Source organism: Lemur catta, chromosome 18 (assembly GCF_020740605.2).
Source record: "Lemur catta isolate mLemCat1 chromosome 18, mLemCat1.pri, whole genome shotgun sequence".
Classification (NCBI taxonomy): Eukaryota; Metazoa; Chordata; class Mammalia; order Primates; family Lemuridae; genus Lemur; species Lemur catta.
In genome coordinates this window covers 19170607-19186400 of record NC_059145.1, presented here as the reverse complement: position 1 = coordinate 19186400, position 15794 = coordinate 19170607, and the positions used below count along the sequence as shown (strand labels likewise).

The 15794-nt window shown below is 44.5% G+C and overlaps 1 protein-coding gene across 1 annotated transcript in view; it reads right to left on the bottom strand.

Moving 5' to 3' along the window:
- Nucleotides 1–5118: 5118 nt before the first annotated feature.
- PDZRN3 (PDZ domain containing ring finger 3) overlaps nucleotides 5119–15794 on the bottom strand; it is a 225731-nt gene continuing 215055 nt past the window's right edge. Inside the window, exons 6-10 of the mRNA XM_045529893.1 lie at nucleotides 12933–13031; nucleotides 11747–11809; nucleotides 9999–10100; nucleotides 8312–8428; nucleotides 5119–7572 (exon numbers count right to left, since the gene is read on the bottom strand). Of these exons, the coding sequence (XP_045385849.1) occupies nucleotides 6004–7572; nucleotides 8312–8428; nucleotides 9999–10100; nucleotides 11747–11809; nucleotides 12933–13031 (1950 nt within the window). The 3' untranslated portion in view covers nucleotides 5119–6003. The remainder of the gene's footprint in view (nucleotides 7573–8311; nucleotides 8429–9998; nucleotides 10101–11746; nucleotides 11810–12932; nucleotides 13032–15794) is intronic.

Genomic DNA, 15794 nt, shown 5'->3' with positions numbered 1-15794 from the left:
AACAGAGTTATAAGCAGATTCAGCCTTGAGTAGAAAAAGGGAAGGCACAAAGTGGTCACCATAGGTATCCAGATTCAGTGTCTGTTGCAATATATGAGCTTCTCCCAGGGTGGAAATCCGTGAGCTCCTGTCATGGAGGCTCTGCTTCCCCACACAGTGAGTAAGTGGGGTCAGAAAGAACCGCTTTCCCCCAGCCATGTACCAGCTGGTAACTTCTCTAAGCCTGCTTTGTTTCTGTATCTGCAAAAGAAGGATACCAATCTTGCCCATCACATAGGCTTTTATGGCTGCAGGAGTTAGCAAATGTAAACCATTTAGCATACTTTCCAGCACGTATTTGGTGCTCAGTAATGTCGGCCATATTGAATACGGTCAAGTGGACAGTTTGGCTCTTTCCCGTCTCCCCCATCTTTTCACATACCATGCTCTCTATTCTCTTTTCCATTGTTTTTTCAACTCAAGACACACTCTCTTCTTTTTTTTTGAGCCAGAGTCTCACTCTGTCGCCTGGGCTAGCATGCCATGGTGTCAGCCTAGCTCACAGCAACCTCAAACTGGACTCAAGCAATCCTCTTGACTCAGCCTCTCAAGTAGCTGGGACTATAGGTGCACATTACCATGCCTGGTTAATTTTTTCTATTTTTAGTAGAGAGGAGGGGGTCTTGCTCTTGCTGAGGCTGGTCTTGAACTCCTGAGCTCAAGCACTCCTCCTGCCTCAGCCTTCCAAAATGTTAGGATCACAGGTGTGAGCCACCGTACCTGGCCCACACTGTCTTTTTTCTTTTGTTTCAAATTAGCCAAGTCTCTCTCACCACAGGCAGGGTCTTCGCGTGTGCTGTATTCTCTGCCTGTTTAACCACCTTCTTTGTCTACTTAACATGCAGTCAGCTCAACCATGAGTTTTTAAGTGAGATTCTCTGAAATCCATGGCACTGGCTCTCCTCCTGTCTGACCCCCACTCCAATCCTAGTGACATTCATAAGTTATTTGTGTGGTGATCGGATTACTGTTTTGTTTCCCACTAGACTGCAAGCTCCAGAGAATTCATCCTGGCCCTAGACCAAGCATGCACACAGAAACTGGGAGCTAAAGGAATCCCTGGTGGCTTCTGACATGGCTCCTGACATGATTCCTCAGAGCTGGAACTGCTCAGTCCAAGCCACCGTGTCTGGGATGGCAGCTAAAGAGGAGAACTAAACACACAATTCAATTTTAATCCTAGTGTCTTTTTGAGAGACTCTGATGAGGTCTAGGGAGTTTCATTTGGCTTTTAGGATTCTGGCAGGACTCACTAAATTGGTGAGCAAGTTTAAATTTGCCATAGTTCCATCGCAGGAAGGGTCATTAGTTCCCCATTTTTCATTTTTAAAAGATGCTGAGTGCACAGAGGTCAGCGTTCTACCATTGAAAGGCAAAACCATGTTACAGGCAAATCACATGCCCCTGTGGACCATGCCCTTTCAGGATTAGTCGCAACTGGAAGCGAAAGAAAAATGAACCATTTAAGCAGAAAAACCCATCTGAATGAAACCCAAGAACCACACTTTGTTTTATAACTGCTTTAGGGAATTCACATTTAATCAAAATTGAAGACGACAGCATTTTCCAGCAGAATTCTTGCATCTTTATCTCAGTTTTAGTGATTTCTTTTTAATTAGTTGATACTCCACAGAAATCCTAAAATACTTAAAACAACTGGGAAACAGAAATAAAAGCGGGAGTTGCAATTGCTTATGGCAGAATTCTGTTTGCTTCCTTGGTTTTGGGCAGTTTTGCTAACAAGTAACCTGTAACCTACTTCTGAAGGCTACGAGTATGTAATTACTTGGTTAATTTTCATACTTCAGTTCATAATTCTAATTAGTTCTCCAACTAGTATTCCCTAGGCAATGTATAATCCTACCTCATCGTATTTGTGCTTCTTGCTATTTGGGATCTCCAGTTTTCACTTAAAAGATGGAAAACTTAATTTGTGCCTCACATTCCTATATTTTTATGCATTGTCATATGTTCTTGCCAGGACAGTTAGAACATTCTATAATTTAAGACTCAAAGGGAACTGAGTGAAATGCCTGTCACTTTGATGCAATTTCTTTTCATTGTGATCATGAATATATTACAAATACTAACATAACCTGAACACCCTTTGAATTGCTTCTTGAGGAGCACATGGAGAGGCCCAGTGGTGAGAAGTAAAGGGTTTGGAATCAGGCAGATGCGAATTCAAATCACATCTCTACACTCATCTGAGCAAAGTTTTTAATCTGAGTCTAAACTCTTGATAAGGCACAGAACTGCCCTAAGGATTTAGTGAGATGGTGAGGGTGTTTAGCACATACTTGCCCTAATACTTACTGTATCAGCACTGTCCAAAGGGAGTATAATGCGAGCCATGTATGTAATTAAAAATCATATAGCATACACCTTAAATAGTAAAAAATGGTGAAATTAATATATTTTATTTAACCCAAAATATGTAAAATATTTTTATTTCAACATGCATAAAGATTATTGAAATATTTAACATTTCTAAAAATACTAAGCCTTTCAAATCCATTTTCTCAGAACATTTCAATTTGGATTAACTATATTTTAAGAGCTTCATAGCCAGATGTGGCTAGTGGCTATTGTATCGGACAGTGTAGCTCTGGATGGTCAATAAATTCTCATTTCCTTTCTTTTGTATTTTAGAATTAGTTTAAACCTGAGCCATGCAGTCAGTGGGGCAGCTGCTGTGGAGAATCAGGAATGTGCACTTGTAGTTCCTAAATCTATTTAGCTGTGAGAAAAACCATTGCACAGTGACTGGAAGAGTATAGGTGCTTGTGGTTTGCTAAATTTTAATTGCCTTTAAACAATATGATTTTAATATGAAAAAATGTATCTCTTGATATTAAAAGTGGGCATTTGAATCAAATAGTGCTATAAAATGCAACTGAAAAAAAAAGTTTGAAAAATAAACCCATAGAGTGATCAATTTCAGTTGGTCTAAACTGGGAGGTTCTTATACCATTACAGGGGGTCCATGAATGGACTTTGGGGGCATGTAAAACCTCCACAATTATATGCAGTTTATTTATGTGTTATTTATTATGACTACTTTTATCTATAGATAGAATCCATGGCTTCCATCAAATTCTAAAATGGGCCCAGGAAATAAAGTATACACAGCAGGAGAGGTAGAAAGGCCTGCTGGTGATGGTGGACTAGGGCTTCATGTCAGCGGGACCAGAAGCTGTGAATCACCTCGTCACTACTACCCAGGGAAATCCTCAACTCAACACCAGCTCAGAAATACACCGGGAGGCACTTGGGAGCTCAGACTCATGGAAGAAGTGGTGGATTCATGTTTTTTGGCTTATGCTCACTCTGGGGCATCCACTGGTGAAACACATTTATTGAAATTTTTTTGGTTGAGGACGCATGATTTAATGCATCTAAGTTAACTGTGCACATGAGGGCTTTTCTCCCCTGAGTACAGGGTAGTAAGAACTGTGGGACCAGGTGTTGGGTTCTGAATGCAAGTCCCAGTTTGGTTATGAATGAGCTGCGTTGCATTTCTTTGCCTCCTTGACTCCCCTGCTCATTGATAAAGTGATAATTCCTAAGATCTCTTCCAATTCCTTGTAGGAGTTATTTGGCTAAGTTAGATTTGGGAAACTTCATTTATTAATGCATGGCATGTTATGACCAAGTATATCTGGATGATAGTGATTTTAAAAATAAGTTGGACTCAAAGGATCTAGAATTGGATTTGAATGTATTTTACTATTTACCTCCACTTTTTCCTAAGTGCATAGGCTGACCCCCAAATACAGAGGCACACAGGGAACCCTGATTATAAACTCCTCTCCTTGACCCCAATATCCCATGACTGTTTAGGTTAAAGCCCTTTGTTCTTGCAACCATATACTACACTCCTCTGGCCTTTAATGAGAACACACAAAGGGAGAAAAGCTATATCTCCAAATAAACTCATTGCTTTTATATGATTTGCAGCAATTAATAATTCATCTGACTGGTGTTTTTTTCACTGTGAAACATTAACTAGGGAGACAGGGTATGAGGTAAGAGCGCTAGGGATGGGGAGCTTCTCCTGGGAGGTGAGGATCCAATTCTGTTGAAAGTTGAACTTGGAGAGTATTGGAAAGCTGAGGCCCTAATAGTATACTCTTTGCAAAGATTTCACCTTGGAGGGCTGATTAGAATAATGTGCAGATGTAATTATCTTAACAATGCCTGGTTCTAGGAAAGGCAATGAACAGACATCTTAATAATGAGGAATAAGTATTTCAGTGTTTTATTTTCATTAAGTTGTTTTATTACAAGTGTACCCACTAATTAGTCTCAAGATTCTGGCCCCGAAGGAGGGATTTTGGTTTGAGCAGGGTCTGTGGGAGGACTCTGTGTCTGAAATGCCTAAAACGCCTGGTCATTTCAATCAAAATTTCAGTCATATCAGTGAGTAAACCAGATATATAGCATCACGGCAAATGAAAATGACACCCTTCCTAATCCTATCTTTATTTTTTTCAGTAGGTATTACAGCTGAAATTGGTGTAAACATTACAGTCAGGAAGCAATCTGTAGCAAATTCATTATTTAGGATCCTGGTGGTGGTTGTAGTCTGAAAGATAGCAGTTTTGAAGCCCACCCACTTTGGTGGCTGCTGTTATTCTACAAAAATATTGCTTGATTTGCAGATATACCTCAGAAATGGAAAGCTGGACCTAGCCACCCAGAGTTGTTATAGTTATTACTGACAGGAAGGAATGGTTGCCATAAACCAAAGAGATTTCATTGTAAATGTGACCCTGATTGATAAACTTGCTCATAGCTATTCTTGTTTATAGGATATCGGGCCGGGTTGAAGCTTTCTGTAAGACAGGCAGTCAGAATACAGGATCGTATGGTACATTTGATTCCTTATTCTTTGCTGTTAGGCCTTGGTTTTATATCTGTCATTGGGTTCAAGGCTGAATGAAGGCATGAGATGGTCTGAAAGACTTAAATCCTTCCAAGGTAGCAGGTAATAGAAACAAGGGAAAAAAATGAACACTGCAAAAAGCTTTTATTTTATAGGTACCACTGCAAAATGAGGAATCACGTCAAAACTTATCAAATAGAAAATAATTTATTTTAACTTCCATTTAATGTTTTTAACTAATCATGATTTCATGAAGCTGCTTGTGTAAGTCTGTACCTTCAAATCTACAAAAGCAAAGGTTTATCACAATGAGCACTTAAAATTCCACAAACCGTCTCCATCCACAACTTTCTGTACATGCAAATTCTTTCAACTGGCTGCAATATTTGCAAACATGCTTTAAACTTCCATAACACTCCTCCATGATATTTTGCTTTCTGTTCAAACCTTTACACTTTCTTGGGAACTTTAACCAGAAAAATGTTTACATGTATATCCCAACTCTAAACACTGCTGGTTTGGTTATGTGTATTAAGTCATTAATCATAGAGTTTGGTAGTTTTTGAGTGGAAACCTTGACCTAAACAATATATTAATATTAATGGTCGCTCATATGAAACACACTCAGCGAAGTAATATTATAAAATAGGGTTCCATTAAAAATACATACTGGCAGTTGCATTTGTGGTTTAGGCAGGAAAAAAAAGCATGTTTAACTTTTTTTTTTAATATGAATATAGTTTAAACAAATTATTCTGTGAAAGTATGCTTAATAAAAGATCTTTTTGAAATTTAAACACTTTGTGTAAAAGGGTACAGGTAAAAAAGTACAATTGCTATTTGAAAAAAAGCTCTGTTTGTTAATATTGCCTTCCGAGATAAGTAAGGGTGTTTCTTCCCTCCTCCCCTTAAAATAGACCTATGACACCCAGAGTTGCAGGGTGTGTAAATTTGGACTATAAACATGATGACCGTATTTATCTTATATACAAAAACTTGCCGCATTGAACGAGGCAGGAATTTCTACCCCAACGGTAGTAGTGGTCTCTGTTATGTACATAACGCCCAAGTGGAAATTATACAGTAGTCACCGACAAGAACGAATTGTATACTCTAGTGCCGTCTGGTGACTTCGTGCCGTGGGTTAAGAGTTCTTGGATCGTCATCCAGTTATCGAGGATCTTTTTGTTCCTCCTCTTCATCATCTTTTTGTGGCTCAGTTCGAGGATGTTCATCTCCTTCCTGTCGTCGGCCGCCTGCTGCTCCCTCAGACAATCCAGCCTGCTCTGCAGCATGAACTCGCGCCGCCGCCTCTGCTCCTTGGCCTTCACCAGGTGCTGCTTCCGCTCCTCCTTGCTCCAGTAGCGCCCCATCTTCAGCTCGCTCACCGCGTCGTCGTCCGTGGTCACCCCGCTGCGCTCCTCGCGGATCTTGAGGGCGCGCTCCCGCAGCAGGCGGTCGCGCACCGGCCGCTTGGTGATGTAGCGCGAGCCGTCGCTGCGGATCTTCACCTTCCACTCGGTGCGCGGCGGCTCCGCGGGGCCGGCGGAGGCCAGGTCCTTGCACATGCTCACCAGGCTCATCTGGCTCTGCGCGTACTCCACGGCCGACTTCTGCTGGATCAGCTGCATGTAGCTCTGGTAGTGCTGGGCGTGCGCCGGGATGTGCGCGTGCCTGTACGGCGAGTGGTGCGAGGTGGCCGGGTAGGCGCCGCCCGGCTTCGGGCTGGGCGTGGGGCTCCTGCTCCCGTCGCTGCCTCTCCTCTCCTTGTTCTCCAGGGACTGGCCGGGGTCCAGCTCCTGCGGCGACGGGCTGTAGGTAGGGGTGCCCACCTCGGGGTCTTCCGTGATGGCCAGCAGGTTCTTCGGGGACGGCCCGTAAGCTTCCGGGATCCCCACGGCCCCTTCGCCCCCCGGGCAGCTGATGCCCTCGGCCACTCGCCTCAAGGAGTTGTCGGGCGAGATCTCCAAGGCGAGCGGGGTGCTCCGGCAGCTCTCGCCCGTGTTGTAGGCGCTGGAGCTGTCCTTGTCGGACCTCTCCGGGAGCTCGGTGATGTCCGGGAGCTCGTGCCTGCGCACGTCGATGCTGGTGTTGTAGTTGCGGAAGCCGCCGTGGTGCAGCATCCAGGGCTCGCGGCACTGCTCGCGCAGCTGCTGCATCTTGTGGGCGCGCACGATGCTCAGGCACTCCAGCTCGATGCTGCGCAGCTCCTCGTTCAGCAGCTCCAGCTCCTTGTCCACGCTCTCGGGCTCGCTCCTGCCGGCGTCCAGGCCGCCGCCGGGGTAGGACAGGCCGTAGGGGGCGGCGCGCTTCACCTGGCACTTGAGCTCCAGGAGCTCGCGGAAGCGCTCGCACTCGTCCACCGGGATCCCCAGGCAGTCGGCGTCGGTGCAGTCGGCCGAGATGAAGGACTCGCTGCTGAAGGGCAGGTCTCCGCTGCCCAGGGTGTCCTGGCTGCACGTGAGCTTCCTCTGCCCCGCCAGCGGGTCGGAGGACGCCGTGGCGTCATCGCCGTTGTTCTCCTGCTCCGAGCTCTCGTCGTTGCGTGTGCTCTCGTCGGTCCGCCCCACACCGCTGTCCTTCTCGTGCTGGTTGGACAGGATGGTGGCTGTGTCAGTGGTCCCACCGTCTTCCTCGTGCTTCTTCTACACAACAGAAAAGCGTGAGAACAAATGGTCACGGGGAGGAAGGCCTCACGGGCACCCGTGTTTGACCTTTCTTCGCAGTGTTTCCTGATAGGGTAGGCTTTACCTTTCTAAGGCTCAGATGCAGCATCTAATTAGTAGGACTAGGTCAAGGGGCTGGGAATTAGCTACACCTACCTCCGTCTATCTGGGCAACCTAACCTGGGGGAGTCACTTAGCCTCAGTGTTCTCATCTGTAAAATGGGGATGATAATAGTCACTTTACCTCAGTGAATGATTCTAACTATTAAATGAACCAGTGCATGGGTAGGAGGATGCATAAAGGGCCTTGTTTAACTCTTGTAGGACTCAATAAGTGGGTTGTTAATGACTCTGACAATGGCAGGAGGGTGCTATAGAACTCTAAGCAACTCCATTAAACAAAGGGGATTGCTTTGCTTTCCAAAGCATGATTTTATTTTCTCCAGCTCTATGTAATGCTGGCACATGTGTTTTCCCAACAAATATCAAAAGGTCAGCTATGCCTTGGCATTTTTGCTCAGCTTTAAAAGCTTGGTTAGGCAGAGTGTCAGCTTGCATTTCACTCGTGCTCAAATAGAAAAGCACTTAGGCTGAATTTTTGCTGTCTTCTAGGTGGGTGGGCTTCTCACAGTCTTTAGCATCCTGAAGGGAGCTGGAGGGAGCGGATTTTCCTCCAGCTCAGCAGGTTGCAAAGGGTCGGGGTGGCCCCGGGTGCTACCTGCTGGAGCACGTTCGCCGTGAACTGCATGGCCTGGTGGTGCTGCTCCTCAAGCATGTCCATGTGCAGGTCGTCCAGGAAGTCGTTCCTGTCATCGTCCATCCAGCCCTCGTCCAGCTGGGGGTGTTGGGGGGAGGGAGACACATGCCTCAGAACAGACTCTTTTGTTTTCCTTTTTATTTTTTTGAAGAAAGGACATTACCTTGGGGAAAACTCTTTCTAGGGCTCCCTCCAGGAATCATCAAAATGCAACGTGCCCAATGTTTTTGCTGCAGGTCACATCCTCACATTAGAGACCTCCGACCTTATGCCATGTTTGGGGGAAGTTTCTAGTATCCATGATTTTTTTTTTTTTTTTTTTTTGTGGGGTAAAACTCCTTCTTCCACATCAGCTGCTTTCAGTATAGCAGGCTGCTTGTGTAGGAGGGTCAGGTAGGTCTAGCTGTGCCTCCCGCTTGCTGGCTCCCACATGTTTAGCAGGCCCCAAAGAGAAACAATTTTTAGTGGAAAGAGTTCTTTTTGACAAAGCAAGTAGGTTTAAGTAGGTTTACTAACTAGGTATTTGGCCTGGGCAAGGAAAGCACTTTCATCAGGCCTTTATCTGTCTTGCCCCAAAAAGAGCAGACTATTCAGGGATTGGCCAAATCTAGCCTGTTGTCTGTTTTTGTTAAACAACAACAACAACAAAAACCATGACAGCTTAATTGGAACACAACCATGCCCGTTCTTTTACATATTGTCAATGGCTGCTTTCGCACTACAGTGGCAGAGTCTAGCAGTGGTGACAGAGGCTGCATGGCCACCCAAGTCAAACATTTATGATCTGGCCCCTTAAGCAGTGATCTCATCCAGGGCCACAGACTTTTTCTTAAGTTCCCTTCAAGCTCATGAAGCTACCACCTGTGGTGAGTCAGACACCCTTTAAGTCGCCGTCTCTAGATTATTTTTCACTTGGGTTTCATACCTAAAGAGATCTACTGCCCCAGACATTTTGCTAGAGCCATTCTAAGTAAAGAGTGCCACCTCGTATGAGTTCCTGATCCCTTCCATTGAAGGAGTTATTGTAACATAGTGGTTTCTGAATCAGATTATCTGGGCCTGAGTCTCTCTTCGTCATACTCCTTCTAGGTCTTTCTGGGTAAGTTTCACACCTCTGGGAACTTCAGTCTCCTAGGAAGGCTTACTCTATGGATAAAGTACTCTGTACAGGGCCTGGCCCTTATTAGGTGGTCACAAACTGTTGTTATTTATCATCAATTTTTCTTTAATTTTTGAAAGAACAATTTCTCATTTCCCACCCTGTCCTACTATAAACAGGACCTGCGCTGATCAAGGCTGGAATATCTGTCAGGCCCTGGGAAGTCAAACATGTTGGTCAAACAAGATGGTCATGGCCCTGGCTGTGTTTCCTATTTCATTCTGTTTTCTTTCCTTTTCCTTCATTATGATCCCTGCATTGGTGAACCTGGTGGGCCTGCAGTGTAGATGCAAGGGTATCAGCATCACCCTTAAATGGCTAAATCATGAAGTAGATTGTAAGTGACAGCAAGTTTGATCACCGTCCCAGGGTACAAAGCACCTTCAGGCTCAGAGTCAATATTCACAGGTGCTGTTTTACAGGGCTGGGGACTTGGGGTTCTGATTTGAGAAATACAGACCCAGGTTCATCTGCAGGAAGTCCACTCACCTGGAGTTCAGGCCTTGCAATCAGCAGTGAAAAGTTCTTATTTTCTTCACTGGTTAGAAGAGCCACAGCCTCTTCACGATTCTGTACCTCTATCCCATTGATCTTAAAAAAAAAAAAAAAAAAAAAAAGTGGGAGTGGGTAGAAAATAGCATGATCGGGTTGTGCGAAATCATTCTATATTATTCAGGCCTGCGTCTGTCATCTACTCATAGCTGGAACATAGAACTTCCATGGAGCTTGAAAAGAATGCTGATTCGAGGAAGGAAAGGCCTTCCTGGAACCAATGTAGCTCCTCTGGTCTATGGCAAAGCCTCTATGGGGGCAGTACAAGAGGCAACTATGAGGTGGAGGCTGTGTGAACAGAAAGGGCTGGAACCCCAGAAGACGGCACTGAGAAAAATCAGTGTTGTGCAGAGAGAACATCTAAGCAATTTAATCAGACATGACAGTATAAATGGGATGTGCTAAAGCATTATTATGACATTTTTGGATAGTATAAAAGGCAGCAACATGTCTGAGATGAACATGATGGAAGTTGAGGGTAGAAAAAGGGATAGAATTATACCTGGTATTTTGTGTGCCCAGTTTGATACTTTTAACTTCTTTAGGCCAGACAGATGCTCACTCTAACACCTCATAACCCTCTTGCTGGATATGTCCTGGTGACTTTGAGCGCTGCTAGTCTGGAGGTCTTAGTCCTGGGGGGATGCCTTCCCGAAGGGGACACAGCGATGGTCCCACTGAGGTGGAAGCTGAGCCTTCCACGTGACTCCTCATGCCACTGAACCAACAGGTAGCAAAAGAGGTGACTCTACTGGCTGGAGTGATTGATCCAGGGGACATGGGGTGGCTGTGACACAGTGGAGGCAAAGAGGACTATGTCTGGAACTCAGGGATTCCCTGGGGCACCTGAGTACCTCCCTTCTCAATAGTGAAGGTTAATGGAAAACTCCAGCAACCCTGAGGATCCTGACCCTTCAGGGGTGAAGGTTTGGGTTACTTCCTCAGAACCTCAGCTGCTTGAACCCCAAGCAGCTGAGGGTTCTGGCTCAAGGCTGGAGAAGCACAGAATAAGCAGCAGCAGAAGGAAATCAAAATGAGTCATGGTGAGGTACGTAATGAGAAAAACAAACATGGTGGATTAGGAATGAGAAGGGGTAGAGAGCTAAACCTTGTGGATACAATGAAGCCAAGAATCTGTTTCTGTGAGATTAAAAAAGGTTATAGCGAAAAGAGAAAGAAACAGCCTTATCTGGACTAGGAGGAACAACATGGCTTAAGGCCCAGGTACCCTTAAAAGTGGTTCCAGAATGGTAAATATTGAATCATGAAATTTAAAAAACTCAATCAATGTTGTTAAATTTGCCAAATATGTTCCCATTTTAAGGACAAGATACACCATCTTTCAGAGAAATTTAAAATGAGAGTTATTCTGGTTCATAACTTACCAATTGTTGGCCTGATTTGTCCCACTGATAGAATGTCTTTGGCCCAAACAGAATTAAAGAAAATGAGGTGAACTTACTTACATTCTGCAAGGCCCTTTTCAGTGGGGGCATCTTCTCTCCAGTTTTTCTCAGTCCCTACCATTCCCTGTTGCATCCCATTCTAATTTAACTTGTCTGGCCTCACTATACCTCTGAGTTTGTGATCCTCTTCTTCAACCTCTCCTGCATTTTTGACCCTAGGGTTATTGTCAGAACCAGTTTGTTCTTCAGTGATAGGCTCGTGGTTGGAAGCGGACCTACCTGGATAATGCGGTCTCCTTCTCGGATGCGCCCGTCCTTGGCTGCAATGCTGTTAGGGTCAATCTGAAACACATGTCGAACATCTCAGCATGAACCCAGACAGGCATGAAAATAAACAACAGTGCTTTCCAAAGCCATACTCTGACACATGGTCATGTTTGTTCCCTGTGTTTGTTTTGCACAGAAATAAACAAGACTTAGTGTCATGCAAGGACAGACAAACATGGGCTGGTCTGCTTCCAAGCCTTTGCAGGGCCTGTTCTTGGATCCCGCATGGCAAACCCGTCACACAGCCGTGTGCACAGGCTCTGCCGCCGACTTGAGGGGGCTGAAGAGGCACGGCTGACTTTTCTTGCACACACAGTAATTAAATTAATGATGTAGAACAGGTTAATTAACAAGTACCCTTCATTATGTTGACTAGCAACCATACCTTGATTATTTTATACCAAATGCTTGTATTAAATTTTGGAAAATAACTTTAAAATGAAATATAATTGAGAGAAGTAGGGAGGGGTGCTCCAAGATGCAGTAATTTTGGGTCAACTCAAGTCTGGTGGATGGCATACATCCAAAAGGATAATTATTAAGCCTGGTAGTTTGTCCTGTAGAGACAGATTTTATTTCCTGACAAAACTGGGTTTCTGCACGTGCAAGGATGGGCGTGCATGGCAAAGTTTCCATATTGAAAATCAATTGCTTTGCATTCTTTTCTCTAGGAAGACCAAACAGCTTCCAATGTTACTTTCCTAAGTACGTGTAAGTTACATTTAACTTATATGAACTCAACTATATATCCTCCATCAAAAGGAAAAAAAAAGAAGACCAATCAAGAGAGACTTTAAAAAGTGTAAGTGACTCCATCCACCATTCCACTCAATGAACATGAATTGGAAAATGTAATCTGCTGTTTCCTCGGGGCTGAACACAGAAAACCATGTAAACGGCTCCATTTTATGGCTGGTTTGCAGGCTTCTCAAGGGTAATTTTGCCTTAAGTACTGACATTAGAACTTAACCCCCATGTGAAGATCGTAACTCCATGGAGTGTGATGAAGGGGACAGGGTAATTTGTGTCTTCCCAAAGACTCCTGATGATCTAGAGTTAAGGTTGGTGAGTGTGCAAAAGGAAAGAAAAAACCGCTTTTGGTCTTGCTATGATAGTTACAAGAAATCAGCCTTGGTACCTCACTGATATAAATGCCAATGTCGTCTTCGTCGTCTGTCCGGTAGCACACCGTGAGGCCCAGCTTGTCCTGGCTGTTCATCCTGTAGAGGTCCACTTCCTAGACAAAGAAAGGCAGTCCCAGGAAGACGCCAGCAGGCAATGAGAGTGAAAGAGGACGTCAAATGCTTTAAAAAATATTTTGTTTAAATGATAAACTGGATTTCTTTGCATTCAACTGTGTAGGGCTCGTGAACTTACTAAACAAAAAGTGATTATGGACACAGGATCAATGCCTGGGTCATTTCTGACCTTTCAGTCAATATAAAGTCATTTTGAAAATAGTTATTTCATTGATTCCCCCAAAGAAAAATTACCCATATTTCACTCAGCGTCAAGACTTCTGGGGTAGGGCTTTGAAAAAGCATTCTTTCACTGTCTGCCACAAACAAGAATATTTCCATACCCCAACCTACCCAGCCATTTCAGTACAAATGTTTCCAGTGGGTTTGGTTAGATTATTTCACGATGCGCTCCCTTAATATTCGCAGTTGTAGAACTTGCAAACAGATTACACATAAATTGATCCAAGAGAGGAGGGTAACGTGATAGTGTGCAATTAATGCCTTCCACAACAGCTGTGATATTTACAGTCGAGAAATTAGTTTCAGCTGCTATTACTGCAAATTAAATAAGATAAAAGCAAAGCAAACCCAAACGCGGGAAACATGAGCACAGGGAATGCTATTGTATTTGCCAATTAGTCTGCGCTTCAGAATGAAGTCAGAACTTTGAGTCGTTGGAGCCTTAAGGGGGGACATCCTGGGGCCCTCAGAAAGTTAACAGGCCCAAGGCGTCTCTCCACCCACTCTGCCCATGACTCATGCAAGATTTTGTAGTGGTAACCTGCAGGCCTATTTGAAGGGCCACGTGATATGCAGTTCTCTGGCAGATCCTTTGGTCTGATTTTTACAGTGTTATCTGGTCACCAACCAGGAGGGTGGAGGGGCTCTGAGACAGGGTCTTTGTGCCACTGTCTCTGGGGACCACTTCCAAGTGGTGCCTCTAGAAGCTCTTCTTGCAGCTCTGTCTGTGGAGAAGCTCAATTGTGGCAGAGACTTCTTGAGCTCTCCCCTGTGACAGGCCGGGTGCCCAACACCAGGGATACTTCCAGGCAGAAGACCAGTGGGCACAAAGGCCCTGGGCTGCCGTGGCCAAAACCCTGTACTCGAGGGAGAGACATGTGGGCTGAGTGTGGCCAAGTGGTGGGGCCAGACCAGACAGGGACATCGTAGGAACCTGTCAAAAGGTTTTGAGAGCTGCCATGATCTGATTGACTTTCGGTGGTCTCTCTGGCTGATATGAAGGGTATAACATGGTGGTGTAGAATTGGGATTATGAAGACTGGCAGACCTGTGTTCAGATCCCAACTCTACCTTCTCCTCCTAGCATCTGGATCGTGGACTTATTATAGCTAAGTCTTTGCTTCCTCACTAGTACATGTCATCCTGCCTCCTCGAGCAGGGCAAGGGGTCCTGAGGTGAGGCACACAGAGCTCTTAGCACGTGCCTGGCCCACAGGAAGTGCCCAGCAACAGCGTGCTGTAAGTGGGTGCAGGCATGGTTACTTGCCTGAAGTCATAAGAGTGGGTATATTTCAATGCCCCCCTCCATAAGATAACTTTATTTTCTGAACATTACTATGTTAATTAATTCAAGTTTCCTAATTATAGCTCTGGAAATATGGTACATTCTCATTAAAGGAAACCACATTAATTTTTGATAAATCAGATGGAAATTTCTTTCCTCATGTTTGAGAAATAGACTAAGCATGAGTTTAAGGGTCATATTGAACCACTGGGACAAACCCAAATACTTGGGTTTCCAAATACTTTGGAATAACCAGTTTACATACCACAGATAACACTAGTCACACATCATCTTCTTTCAAACACATCCTCAAGCATGTCTCTTAAGGGTACCCTTCATGAGCATAGGGAAGACTGTCTTGGTTTTGGCACTTTCTTGTTCTTAGTCCGAATCAAAGAAATTCATGACTATTGGTTTAGGTCCAGCTACACAAACGTGGCTCAAATGCTGCCACTGGGACCTGTGCTATCCCTGCAGGAGCCATGTGGCCCTGGAACAGGTCCATGTGCAACCAAAGCAGAGCGAGAGATCGGTGGGAAGATTGTAGGGGGAAAAAGGGGAAAGACAATGAACGTTGTGATTATTACTTTTAACAGAATTAAAAACGACAATACAAGTTGGTAGCTTTCTCCAAATGACTGGCTGCCAAGGTGATTATCTCCTAAGACAGTACGAAAGATATCGTAGTTCCACTGGGCTTTTTTCCAGTACTGCTCAAAGTGTGCCTTCATGGTCATGACGAGGGAAGTACGGAAATGGAGGGAAGTGTTGAGAAACTTCTACAGCAGCCGGACATTGCCACGAGAGCCAAGGGCAGGACTAGCAGGCTTGTCTCGCTGATCAAGGAGTAGACTGGTTCAGGTATGGTTGAATGAGTCATAAATGGGGTGAGTTACATGTACATGGTAGAACCACGTACTCGTCAGAGACAGACTGGAAAGTAAACAAACCAGCCAACCTGGTACCACAGAATAGTCTGACAAGCACAACTCTGGAATACACACAGAGATGCGAGTGCAGGGCTCCATTTGAGAGCCTAGGAAAGTGAAACATCTGGAAATCATGTCTGGCAAAGACTAGCATAATGTACTAGGGGTCTTTACCTATAGGGAATGTGATAGCTCATGCTCTGCTATATAGAAAAGGACAAGAGTTGGCTTTGTACCATATATGTAGGTAGTCTAATATCAAAAGACTTCAATATATGATTTTGATAAAACCTAACTTGAAAAGCT